Source organism: Pteropus medius, unplaced genomic scaffold (genome assembly GCF_902729225.1).
Source record: "Pteropus medius unplaced genomic scaffold, Ma_sr-lr_union100, whole genome shotgun sequence".
Lineage (NCBI taxonomy): Eukaryota > Metazoa > Chordata > Mammalia > Chiroptera > Pteropodidae > Pteropus > Pteropus medius.
The window spans coordinates 33,578,529-33,591,018 of NW_024355205.1; the positions used below are offsets into that span (position 1 = coordinate 33,578,529).

Sequence of the window (12,490 nt, forward strand, 5' to 3'; positions counted from 1 at the left end):
ATGGCATTTCCTGGTAGTTTTAGTTTGCGTTTTTCTTATCAAGAAGGGTATCTTTTCATTTTTCTAACTACTGTCCGTTTATATCCTCTGCTCTTGCCACGTTTTCGAACCAGACAGCTTCTTTCATCACTGGGTGCCTTTTCCTCAGTAGGCAGAGTCCTTGTCTCAGATGTGCCATGTTCGTGTTGATTCACCTGGGCAGCATACAGAGCAGAATTCATGCCATGCTGCTAGTCACAGCCTCGTTTCTTGGTTGTTTCTTTTTCTTTTTCAAATTAAAGTAAATGGCATAATAAATTCAAATGAGAAAGAAATAGCAACCAGCTCATTTATTTGAAACAAATGGTTGTGGTTCATTGTAATCACATTTAAAGGAGAAGAGGTGTGTGTATCAGTCAGGAGATACAAACAGTCCCCAGTCTCTGGTTTTTATACCATGGTTGAGTTCTGCCTTACTGGGTCAGCAAGTATTGTTTGCTCTAATTTCTCAGGGAGTCAGACTGGAACAGGCTCCATCTCAACCCATGTCTGCATGAGCTAAGTGCTGGGAAAAGAGAACCTGACGAGGTTTGAGCTGTCTTCTAAAGCCTGTGCCAGAAGTGACATGTATCATTCCACTTATTTCCTTGGCCTGAGTGAGTCTACCTGCCACATCTAGAGGGGAAAGAAACCAAGCACTTGTGAATCCCAGATGACCCACTGCAGGGAATGGGTCACCGAGTTTGCACCTCAAATAGCAGATGTCCTTAGAATACACAGAGCAGTCTACGCCATGCCACCCTGAATGCCCCGACTGCGCCTGATCTCGGAAGCTGCAGGGTTGGGCCTGGTTAGTACTTGGATGGGACCACCTAGAAAGACCAGGTGCTGTTGAAAAAAAAAAAAAAAAAAAAAAAAAGATTACACTGAGCAAAAGTGAGAGTTGGTAGTGACTTCAAAAGCGAAAGCTCTGTGCTGACAAAAATAACAGTTTCGCTCTCCTACTCTTGAATCACGGAGAAAGCCCACGGCCACATCGGTCAGCCAGCCGAGTCACAGACATTGTCCTAAGAGCCATGTCCTCAGGACTGGCCAGGAGTTGGTACTTGTTGAAGCTGTTGTGTTGCTATTGTACGTGCTTTCGATATGTTTGAAAATGTCCGTAATAGATGTGCCATTTCCTGTGCGTCTGCCACGTTCATTTCCATTCTGCTGCAGCCATCTGTCCGTCTGTTCTGATCCTTCATCACGGCCTATGTTTCGGGTCACCTCCTCAGTTGTTTGTTTGTTTTTACATAAGCTCATTTAAATATTTTCTTGGCTTTCCCTTTGTTTAAAGATATCAGACTCTTATAATGTTTTAAGATATTTCTTGATGACCTTTGGTTGTATCTGTTTTGTTTTTTGTTTTGTTTTTAAGGTGTGATTTTATTGAATTTGAGAGTTCTATTAGACCACAGGCTTCTGGTAAAAAAACATTCCTTTCCTTCTCTTCCTTTTACCTCCTCCATAATCTCAGTATTTTGGAGGGGATGGGGTAGGATCATATTGTTTGTTTGTAAAAATAAAGCTCTCATGGCCCTAAGACCAGATGGTCCAGGGCTCAGCGGTTCTGACACATGGACAGAATGCAGTGGGCATTGCACGTGTCTGTGCCATTCTCCAGATAGCTCGCTTTGCTGTAGGCATCGTGCAGAGCGAAAAAAAAAAACGGGAGGAGACAGACCTGCTCTGAGTTCCCCGCCGCCCAAGTCAGACCCTTAGGCAGGTAATCATGAGAACAGCGCTGGAAGTCAGTGACTGGTGTGCACATGGACCCCAGTGGGGGAGGACTAAATGTGGGGGTGGAGACCATCCTGCCTGCACGAGATGGGTGCCGAGCCAAGTCTCCTGTGAGGAAAAGGAGGCAGGCCACGGGGAGGAAGGACGTTGGGGCAGAGGGGTTGGGAAGGGCGGACCGGGCCGCAGGTGGAGCTGAAGCGTTAGGAGACAGGAGGGCGGAGCAGGCAGGAGTCCCCTGCGGAAGCCTTGGAGTGGCTTTTAAGAGACGTGGACTTTGCCCTGAAGGCTCTCAGTAAACATTGGTGTGGGTTATGTGGGTTGTTCAGCCTTAATGACAGACACTTGATGTAGCATGGTTGAGTCACAAAGACCCACCCCGTCACAGTGCCTGATACCTTGAAGGATAGCACTGGCCCACTCGCACTCCTGGTGCAGCAGACACCCAGGGGTGCTTTGGCACAGACAGGGCCTGTGTCCTGCTTGAGGACGGGACCGTCGCTCCTTGCCAACAGGCTTCTGTTTCTCCTGCGGGGTTGCCTGGTGAAGGTGCCAGGAGTCACAGTCTAGAAGTGCCCCCCGTCTCTTCTGGGGCTACTGTCTGCTCAGATCCACGTGACCGTGAAGCCGAGCTGAGAGAACGATGGGGAAATTCAAGCTTCTTTCTCTCCCTGCGGAAACATCCCGGGGCTTCCGTGGCCCAGAGAACAGGGTCTTCTTAGGACGGGAGGTCGCCTGCCCTGATATGCTCCATGTTCCACCTCGTCTGTGAAGACTGGAGGTTTTCCTAGACAGAAACACACAGCCCTCACCTGCACATGGGTTCCCATGTGTGGTTGAGAAGCTGGCCTGATGGTGACAGAGTCACTTTGAGGAGGACAGTCTTCCTTACTCTTCAGTCTAGGGCCCGCCTCATGCCCAGCATTGTGTTGGGCCTCCCAGCACCCATGTCCCCGAAGCCTGGCTCATGGTCCCCAGGCCCTCCCGCACAGTCCTGTCCTGTCTTGTTTTTTACAGCCACACTGGGGCCTGCTGCTGCCTTCCGGCCCGGCAGACTTACTCTCCATTGTAAATATCACCAGCCTTCCTCATGGGTTTTTCCTTGTGTTTTCCAGGCTCTTCAGAGCAACCTGAAGTATTCCTTGTTGCCCAGACGGCTCATTATCAGCAAGAGGCTAGCTCAGTGCCTGCATCCTGCTCTGCCCAGTGGTGTGCACTTGAAAGCCCTGGAAACCTATGAGATTATCTTTAAAATTGTGGGGACCAAATGGCTGGCCAAGGATTTGTTCCTGTACAGGTATGACAGCTGCCCCATAGTGTGATTTTTTTCTTACTCAAGTAATCCATATTTCAGTTCACAAGATAAGCGAATGGTAAACAAGCAAAATTCGGGGGGGTGGGGCAGTCCATCGTGAAGCCGTCCCGGGAGGTGACCGGCTCCGCCCGCGGGGGTCCCTCCTCCCAGGCCTCTCGTTAGGCAGCAGTGTAGTGTGTACGTGCCGCTCTTCGCTGGCGGTACGTCGTGACATCTCCCGTGTGGATGGCTGGCCGGTCACCTGGGACTTGTGATTAGGTGTCTCATTTGTCCCCCCCTCCCTGTGTTCTCCCCCAAAGCTGTGGGTTGTTCCCTCTCCTGGCGAACGCAGCCATGTCGGTGCGGCCCGTGCTGCTTGGCCTGTATGAGAAGTACTTTCTCCCGCTGCAGAAGCTGCTCCTGCCCAGCCTCCAGGCCTTCATCATCGGCCTGCTGCCCGGTCTCGAGGAGGGCTCAGAGATCTACGACAGGTGGGTCGCAGCCGGTGCTGCCGGCTCTGCCGCACCCGGGCGAGTGGGCCGGGCTGCTCGTCTTCATGTCATTGCTTTATAAGAAACGGGAAAGAAACGCGGAGACACGCGGAGCAGGGGAGGGGACGCCGTAAAGCGGGGTCGATGGTCCACATTTCTGTGGTGGTCTCTGCTCGACGAAGTGCTGTGTTCTCTGGGCAGTACCTCCGTTTACAGGTGAGAGAGTGCAGGCGAGTTTGCCAGAGTCACACAGTCAGTGGGCAGCAGAGTTGACGTTCCAGCCCCTGCACACGTCAGATTCCAAAGTCCTTCCCAGTGAGCTAGGCTGCTTCTGATAAAAACGCAAGGCCGGGTTTCATTCCCCAGTAGAGCTCGACAGGGGCTACTAGGCAGACAGACTACTTTGATAAATCTCAGCAACACTGGGAGAAATTTGTAAAGCTGACATGCGTAAAAGTGCAGGCAGGTGTTTTGGTCACTGCTTGGGAATGGGAGAGAGAATGCACCACTCAGACCACTGCGCGTCCAGTGCCCTGTTCTTCTGGGGGATTAGGACGTATGGACGCGTTCTGAGTGATGCCGCGGTGCTAACCTCCGTCCATGGGACCTGTGCCCGGAGCTCATGCACAGCCCGACTGGCAAAGCGAAAGCTTTGTGCTTGTAGACGTTTCCACTCGATGACGCACACATCGCTCGGATTTTCCACCTGACGCATCCCCAGCCGCACCACGTTTGCCTGTTGTGTTGGCTGCGCTTCGAAGGTGCGGAGCGGGGAGGTGGAGTCAAGGAGTCGGTCCAAGGCCTGCTTGGGGTCCTCCCCGAAACTCAAGGGAACCGTAATCAGAATTGCTTGAGGGAGTGTGGCCAGTGACCAGGGTGCTTTAAATCGCAAGCTGTGCTGGGATTTGACAAACTTAACCAGAAATTTGCACTTCAGCCATTTCCATCTTTCACATAGAGTGAGTGGGTGGAGCTTCCATTCCGTCTGGCAGGTGGCAACGCCCTGAGAGTCGCCCTGAGAGTCGCTGGGGTCCCTTCCTTAGGAGGCGGAGCCTGTCTCTGCTGTTTTCAGCCTGGCACCAAGCCTGTGGCTGTGGCACACGGTGAGGCGCAGCAGGCGTGTGGGTTAGTGAAAGGTCACGGTCACGCAGGGGTCAGCAGGAGAACCTTTACAAGATTCTGTCACTTGACTCCTAGACCCAGGCTCCTTCTAAAAGTTCTGGCCCCTTCATGTTTTCCAAACAGATGCGTGTGCAGCTGTCCAGGCGGATGAGGAAGGATGGAAATAGTAGGGGTTTGGGGTTTTGTTTTGTTTTTGGTTGTTGGTTGGTCTTGAAAAGATTAGCATTCTGGACACTAAACTGTGCACATTAATTTTGAAATTTTACAACTGAGGTGATAAGAGTAATTAGTAGTGGAAGGTTACTTAGCTTTTAACCCCGGTTAGCTTGCTCTTTACCTGGTTCTGCACGGCTAAGTCCTGTCAATGATGGCCGTCTCCTGAACAGTAGCATCATGTAAATTATTAATATCTGTTAATTTTCAGAATAAAAATGAGACTTAAAGCTACATTTATTTAAAGAGAAAAACTAGCTAGTGTTCTCTGAATATTGAAGAGGGGATAGCATATGTGGCATTTCCCAGGCTTTGTGACAGTGGAACCCCTCTTCTGAGGAACCGCTCCGTGGCTGGTGTTCAGCGGGCACACTGGGAATTCACCCCTGTGAGCGGCGGAGGATGTCATGGTGCGTGCGTTACCTAGACGGCGGCCTTCTCGTGGGAGGGGTCCTGGAGCACTCGGGGCTCCCTAATCTGTCGCCGTAGGCGTCTCTTCCTAGTTCAGGGCTGCTTGTCTGCCTGGCTTACTGGAGCTGCAGCTGCCGGTGGTGCTTCCGCCACAAATTAGGGCCTTTGCTGCATTGTTTTCAGAGGTGGCAAAGATGAGCTCTGTTGGTTTTCTCAGCCTTGATAGAAGACCGTTTGGTACCTTCAGCCACTTAACCGTTCAGTGTGCTTTTTCTAAACACTGGGCTGTTACTCATGCCACTTCATCTTTGTTTTCCCCGAGACGACGAAACCGTGCATCATTTGCTACAAATATTTCATGAGACAAAAAGGCTCAGACTAGTCTTAAGGAGAACAAAATTAATTTCCAATATGAAAAGATGGTAGATTTTTTATATGAAATCTGTTTGTATATACTCAACTGCTTACTGAGAAATAAGCCAAAGACAGTTTGGGTTATAATAAGAGGGAAACAGTGGCGTTCATCCGACAGTTTCTTCGCGTGCCGGCTGTGTGCCAGACGCTCACCTGACGCTAGGTGAGCGAACAGCGCCGATGCAGTGGCAGTGGTGGGCGACGGGGCCTGAGCACTGCTCTGTCCTCCGTGCTGTGTGTTTGCACGAGATGCTCACATCTCCATCTTTCTCACGTCTCACGGCAGAGAGCAAATGTGCACAGAGGTTAAAGCGGTCCTGGGGACCACAGCCAAGAAGCAGACAGGATTCAGACACCAGAAACCTGAGCAGACCGGCGCATCCCACTGGGCCAATCCTTCTGCAGTTATTGTCAGTCGTCTTCGTGTATTGGAAGCATGTGAGAAAGAGAACCCTTTCCGATTTTGAGTCAGATCACTCGTTAAGCAAAATCCCTTTGTGGGGATTCGCCTCTGCTGTTCTATTGCTGGAGGCTGTCACCCGGCCACACAATTTTTGTCTTCATTGTTGACAAGGAAGATGCCCTAGTCAGCTGCAGGTACAGCACCGAGCAGAGAAAGGCCTGGCCGTGGACAGCGTCAGTGGAAAAACAAGCCTTGATCCACTGATGACACTGCTTCTGCTAGAGGACACACATGAAGTTGATGACGTGGTGTCATAGGAGCAAGACCTAGACAAAGATAAGGGATGAGTAAACGTTGGCATCAGCAGGAGAACTTCCCAGACCGGGAGCCCGTGTGCGGAGGTGCTGTGGGCAGGGACAGAAAACACTGCCCCAGGCTTTATGGCACTTGCACTGGAGTGGGAGGTCTAGGCGAATGTTGTCTCCAGCGTTTCTGAAGTCAAATGTCACATTTTGTCTGTGCTCAGGTTGGGAGTATCTTCATCATTATTTAAGTCTCCAATCAGTCACATCCGCCTTTTTTTTTTTTTTGACATGTTTATGACTCTTTATGCTTCTGTATGAAGTGGCTGACCTGCTCATCCCCTTCGGTGGCGGAATCGTCCTCCTAAAAGTAGCAAGGCATCCATGGGGAGGCCAGAGGCAGAGATGGACTTAGTGCCACGGTGATACAACCAGTCCTACGCTGCCTGTTGGCCAACAAGCTGTACCTCTCAGTGACTGACATGCGTTTTAGCACATTTAGCGTCAGCGACAGTGGCAGGTGGACAAAGACACGAGGTGGCAGCAGCTAGATTGGTGGGGACACTGGCGTTTTCCCAGCCGGGGAGAATGAGCTGAGGCATGAAGCGATCACAGACACGTGGGGAAGGAGCCCTGAACCTCTGTCCTCTCACCCACAGGACAGACGCTCTGCTCCTGAGACTGTCTCTGGTGGTCGGCAAAGAGGTGTTTTACGCTGCCCTTTGGGGCAGTGTCCTGGCGAGCCCGTCCGTCCGCCTGCCCGCCTCGCTCTTTGTGGTGGCCCACATCAGCAGGGACTTGCCGGGCAAGGAGCAGAAGTACATGCTGGGGACGGATTACCAGCTCACGGTGGGTGCTGTCTCCTCACCGGGGCGTGGGGGCTGGCTGGCCGGGGCATGTGGGCACCGGTTGTCACTGGGGCATGGGGGCTGGCCAGGCACGCAGGTACCGGTCGTCAGCAGGGCATGGGGTGCTGCTGGGGTATGTGGGCATCAGTTGTCACTGGGCTGCAAAGGGACATCAGGGAGCAGAGAGAAATGGAGTCAGAGTGCGTAATGATGAGTTATCTAGCCAAACGAGGAGGCGTCATCCTGCAGGAGGAAACCCATGATGGTGGTGATCGCTTTTAACATATGCGTTATGATTTGCATATTCAAATGAGCGCTCACACCCACGGAGGGCACAGCTCATCAGCTCTGCGCGTAGCTGTAAAGGGCACGCGGATGCTGACAGCCTCGCACAGACTGCTGCTCTAGCTGCAGTCTCGTTCCCTTCCCCTGCCTTGTGTCACACTGACCACCGCATGTAAGGCTCCCGCTCTGGCCACTGTCTTGGTCCTGCTCCAGCTGTCATCCTCCCCTCTGGCTGCTCTCAAACCTGGATTGTCTGGATTCCTCAGGTGTCCGTCCCCAGGCCCTGAGGACAGCTCTCTTCCCTGGCAACGACATCCTTTCTCATGACCTTGAAAAATGGGAACCTCCCAAATCCTTGTCTCCTCTCCCCACACTTACCTGTGTGTTTAATGGCTTGCCATCTGTCGCCACCTGGTGGTGTACCCATGCTTCGAACTTAAAATGTTGAAAATAGAATTCCTCAGTAAGAAAGTTGGGGACTTGGTGTGAATTACTTACTCCTGAGTCCATTCCTCTTTGCAAAGTGGGAATAATGGATCTTTCTCATGGGTTCTCTGAGGACAAAGCGAAAAGGTCGATAAGAACCGCTTCCCACAATGCTCGGGAGACAGGAGACCCTCGCAGACATGCCCGTCAGCACCACGTCTGTCTTTCCGTTTTCACTGCCCTGCTTCGACTTCTTGGGTCTTGCCTCGGGATCACAGCATGATTTCTAACTGGTTTCTCCATACCCTGTCTCTCCTCCTGCCGTTCCTTTTAATCACCGGGTGGTCTGCTTTTCTAAAGCATAGCTCTGCTCATATCTGTAATGTGCTCGAGAAGTATCTGGCTTCCTATGGTCTGTGGATAGAGTCCAAACTCAAGAGTATTCTAACAGTCTGCTCCCAACCCACCAAAACCCTTACTCTCCGCTTCAGGCTTCCTCTACTCCCAGGGCTGACTGCTTGGCCTGACCTCGTGCGTCTGTGGTGCTGTCTTCGCTCCAGCCCTCACTGCCTGTACCTTCTCCACAGATCTCCATGTAGATGCTTCCGGTCCTTCAAGCTCAGCTTTCTCACAAAGCGTCACTGTTTCCCTGTTAGAAAGATGTCTCCCTCTCTTTTTCTAAATTCTCAGAACTTTTTAATAGCGTTTGTCTTATAGCTCTCATTATCTGTTATGCACCTATGTTATACCTTTCATACTTAGAAAATACACTTGAAAAAGGTGCTGAATTGGTTTGGAATCCGTTTGACTGAATGTCCTTGAGTTTGAGATTCGCTGAAGGTTGCTATTGGAACTGAAAGACAGACGTTCCTCTCTGAGATCGTAGAATTGGAGATCTTAGACCCTGGCCATCTGTCCAGAACCCTCCAGCTCTCAGATGGAGCATGGGAGGGCTGCAGCTGACCATCCTCCTGATGCACACAGCGTCAGAACCAGAACTCAAGTTTCCCAGATTTATTGTCTCTTCCTCCTAATCAAACACGGTGGTTTCAGTAGTCCCGGGAGAAGTTGCTTTCATTTTTATTAATGAAGGTAGCCTGCAAAGGGTGGTAAATGTCTTGGGAATGAAATGTTTGTGCTGTTGATCATTTACAGGTAAAGGCTTTGTGCGCCTCACTGTTGGACTCAAATGTTCTGGTGCAGAGAAATACTCTGGAAATCGTACTCTTCTTCTTCCCATTTTACAGCTGTCTGGTGAGTCATTCGTGTTCTTCCAGGGGACCCACTGCTGTTCCCCGGAGATGGGGGGTAGGTAGGACGGAGGTGAGCAGCCACTCAGTGATGGCTGTCTGCGTTCAGCTGATGAAAGGTCCTCGTTCATGTTTGTGTGGATGGCGTTTACGTAGCGGGAGTTGAGAAGCTGCTGTCTGTGGGCAACGTGAGCAGCCAGTCCCTTTTGAAAACTGCCTTTTGAGGGCGAAGCTCTATAGGCTGGTGGGGAAGGGCCGCATGGTGAAGTCAGTGACTTAGGTTATCTCTGCCTGCAGTCAAGTTTCCTCTGTCCTCCTCATAGGATTCCAATGAGAGAGCCATTCCCCTGCTCAGGCCTGACATCGTGCGGATTCTCTCGGCTGCCACCCAGACCCTGCTGAGGAGAGATATGTCTCTAAACAGAAGACTTTATGCGTGGCTGCTAGGTACTGAGTGTGCGCAGTAACTGGGAGTTGATATGAAACCTTTTAATGCTGACTGTGGAATAAATTTCGATCTTGCTGGTACATTTCTGAATCATGAAGTGTAGAAACAACACGCCGAGTGTGGCACTGGTCAGTTGAGTTCTGCCTACACCACAGCCTTGGTTATTTTGCAGCTATTACTTTAAAAACAGAGAAATGATCAATGAGATTTCGAAAGTGCTAACCGAATTCCATTTTAATAAGCTTGAAATACCACAGAACATTGTAGCAAAACCTCATTCATGCAGAAGCCAGTTGCTATGGAGACGTTTCCTGGGATGAGGGCATGTGAGAGAAAACCCACAAAAGCGGAATACGTGTGAAAGAAGGTTTTGTGTGGAGGGGCATGTCTGTGGCGTTGAGATGTTCGGGAATGTTTGGATAACTTGGGGAGAGCATGAGAACCCAGGCCTGTGTTTGGGATTTTACAGTCTATAAACTGGTAGGGAAGGAGCCCTTCCTTGACTGTGGGTCGAAAGGCTTCACAGGGACAGAGCCCAGGAAATCAAAAGCAGAAAGGGTAGCACTTCCATGAATTTCATGAATTCCCGTATTCATGTACCTAATGGTGCACAGAGCAATTGCGAAAGGACTCTACAGCTTTTTTTTTCAGACTTTATTTTTCTAGAGCAGTTTTAGGCTTACAGCAAAATTAAGAGGAGGTTACAGATTTCCCATGTAGCCCCATTACCCCACAGGCGTAGCCTGCCCGTCACCCACATCCCCCCCAGAGTGACGAACCCACACTGACGCCTCAGCACGCTCACTCCACGTTAGGCTTCCCTCTCAGTGTTGTGCACTCGGTGCGTTTGGACAAATGTATAATGACACGTATCCACCGTTACAGTAGCGTAGAGTGTTTTCGCTGCCCTAAACACCCTCAGCTGCATTGCTCTTTTTTAAATCCCCAGCACACAGATCTTATCCCATCAGAGTCAGAAAGTCCTCGACCCGTTCTTCCCTCCCTTCCCCTGGTTGTACAGCACTTTGAGAAGTCACTGCATGGAAGCTTAGAAGCGTTTCAAGAGGGGCAGCTGTAGGCTCTTTCGGCATGCTCATCAGAAGGATGATTTTGCTAAATGCATAGCTCCCTCTTAGCGGGGCTTGACTGGCTGTGGATAGAGAGGACTGGGGACCCAAGGGACCCGAGTTCAGCACCAGCTCCGACTTACTCAGCTACAGGTTCTTTGCTTGTACCATGAGGATGCTGTTCCTTGCCCTGAAATCCTCAGAATTCCCCAGGGCTCAAAGTGAGGACATGCAAATGAGAAAACCTTGATTTCACATAGTGCCATACAAATAAACACTGGTTTTTAACAACGATCCCAATTCTGTTAGATCTTGGTAATCACACCTGTCAAAGACTGTTATGGGGAATTCTTGAGACAAACTAACTTGGTGCCAGCTGAGTTGGAACTCTGCCTATCTGATCCTTAATGAACAGCCACTGTCAGAAGAAGAACATGTGACTTGGTCTTGCTGGATCTGGTTTGTTTTCTGTTGAAGGAATTATATTTTTAGTAATATAGCATGAGACCCTTGCATCATATGACGTACTTTATAAGTATAGATCTCTTTGCAGCTCGTGATGCTTTTTCTTTTACAGGTTCAGATATCAAAGGAAAGACCATTGTGCCGGAGTCTGAAATCTCGAATTCTTACGAAGACCAGTCCTTGTATTTTTTTGAAAAATATTCCAAGGATCTTTTAGTTGAGGTAAAGTTGCATTTCTGGAAAGTCGACCCCCGTCCGGACATTCCTGATCTTGTTCTAAAGTGTGTTTCTCTGCGGGACCTCAGCTAGGGACATTCTGTGTACTCAGTGCTGTGTGACTGGTTTTCTCTGTCCCAGAGAACAACCAGTAATGTCATACTTTACTGTGTCCAGTATCCTAGTATTTCGCTTTTTTTTTAGGCGAGGCAACCCTTGGTTGACCTCACAGATTGCAAGGACCTCGTCAGCTTACAATCCCTTATTTTTTATTTTTTACACCCACAGCACCTGGTCTTCCTAGGTGGTCTCCCATCCAAGGCTTTTTTTTGTTCTAACAGGGGCTGGCTGAGCTGTTGCACCAGGAGCTCTCCGATGCCGACGCGGAGGAGCGCCACCACGCGTACCTGAGGCCTTTCCGCATCCTCGTCAGTCTGCTCGACAAGCCGGAAATCGGTACTGTTAGCAGGCCTGCCCCACGTCCTGTGCCTGTCACACATCACGCGCTGCCCGTTCTCAGAGCGTTAAAACACGGCGGGACACAATCAGCGTGTTGTTCTGAGAGTAATTTAATCTTTGGAGTTTCAGAACCTCAAAGTACTTGAGTCGTGTTATGTGGCTCACCACTTAGAAGTTCTGGCAATAGCGTGAACGTTTTTATTAGGAGAATACCTTTGAGGTTCCATGTGCACGGCCGCGCACATGCCCACCCAGCACACGCGGTCCTGACATCGTAAGGACGTTTCTTCAATCGGATGTCATACTTCAAATGAGCTCTGACTTTATTTTCAGGAAAACAGGAGATCCTCCTCCATCTTTTTGCCTTGTGACCCTGGGCAAGCCGCTTCTGCCATTTGGGCCTCAGTCCCTTCCTCTGTCATGTGGAAGGGGCGAACTAGCCTCTGGTTCCTAAGGGTCCCCCTTAAACACTGTGGCCCTGTGGGCATCAGCAGAGAACAGTGAGCTGCTCTCCTCTGCTTAAAAAAGATGGCTACAATATCCATTCGCTGTATGATCTCGACCTATAATCACTTCAACATCGTAATGAGGAAGAAAATCCTCGTCTTCTCTGTGGGA

General features: G+C 50.3%; 1 protein-coding gene across 1 annotated transcript in view; it reads left to right on the top strand.

The window, feature by feature from the left end:
- The window catches only part of DOP1B (DOP1 leucine zipper like protein B), an 82,578-nt gene that overhangs the window by 21,672 nt on the left and 48,416 nt on the right, over positions 1–12,490 (top strand). The window contains 7 exon segments of the mRNA XM_039858029.1: positions 2,874–3,055; positions 3,373–3,543; positions 7,068–7,257; positions 9,123–9,221; positions 9,541–9,664; positions 11,310–11,419; positions 11,755–11,869. Coding sequence (XP_039713963.1) covers positions 2,874–3,055; positions 3,373–3,543; positions 7,068–7,257; positions 9,123–9,221; positions 9,541–9,664; positions 11,310–11,419; positions 11,755–11,869 — 991 coding nt within the window.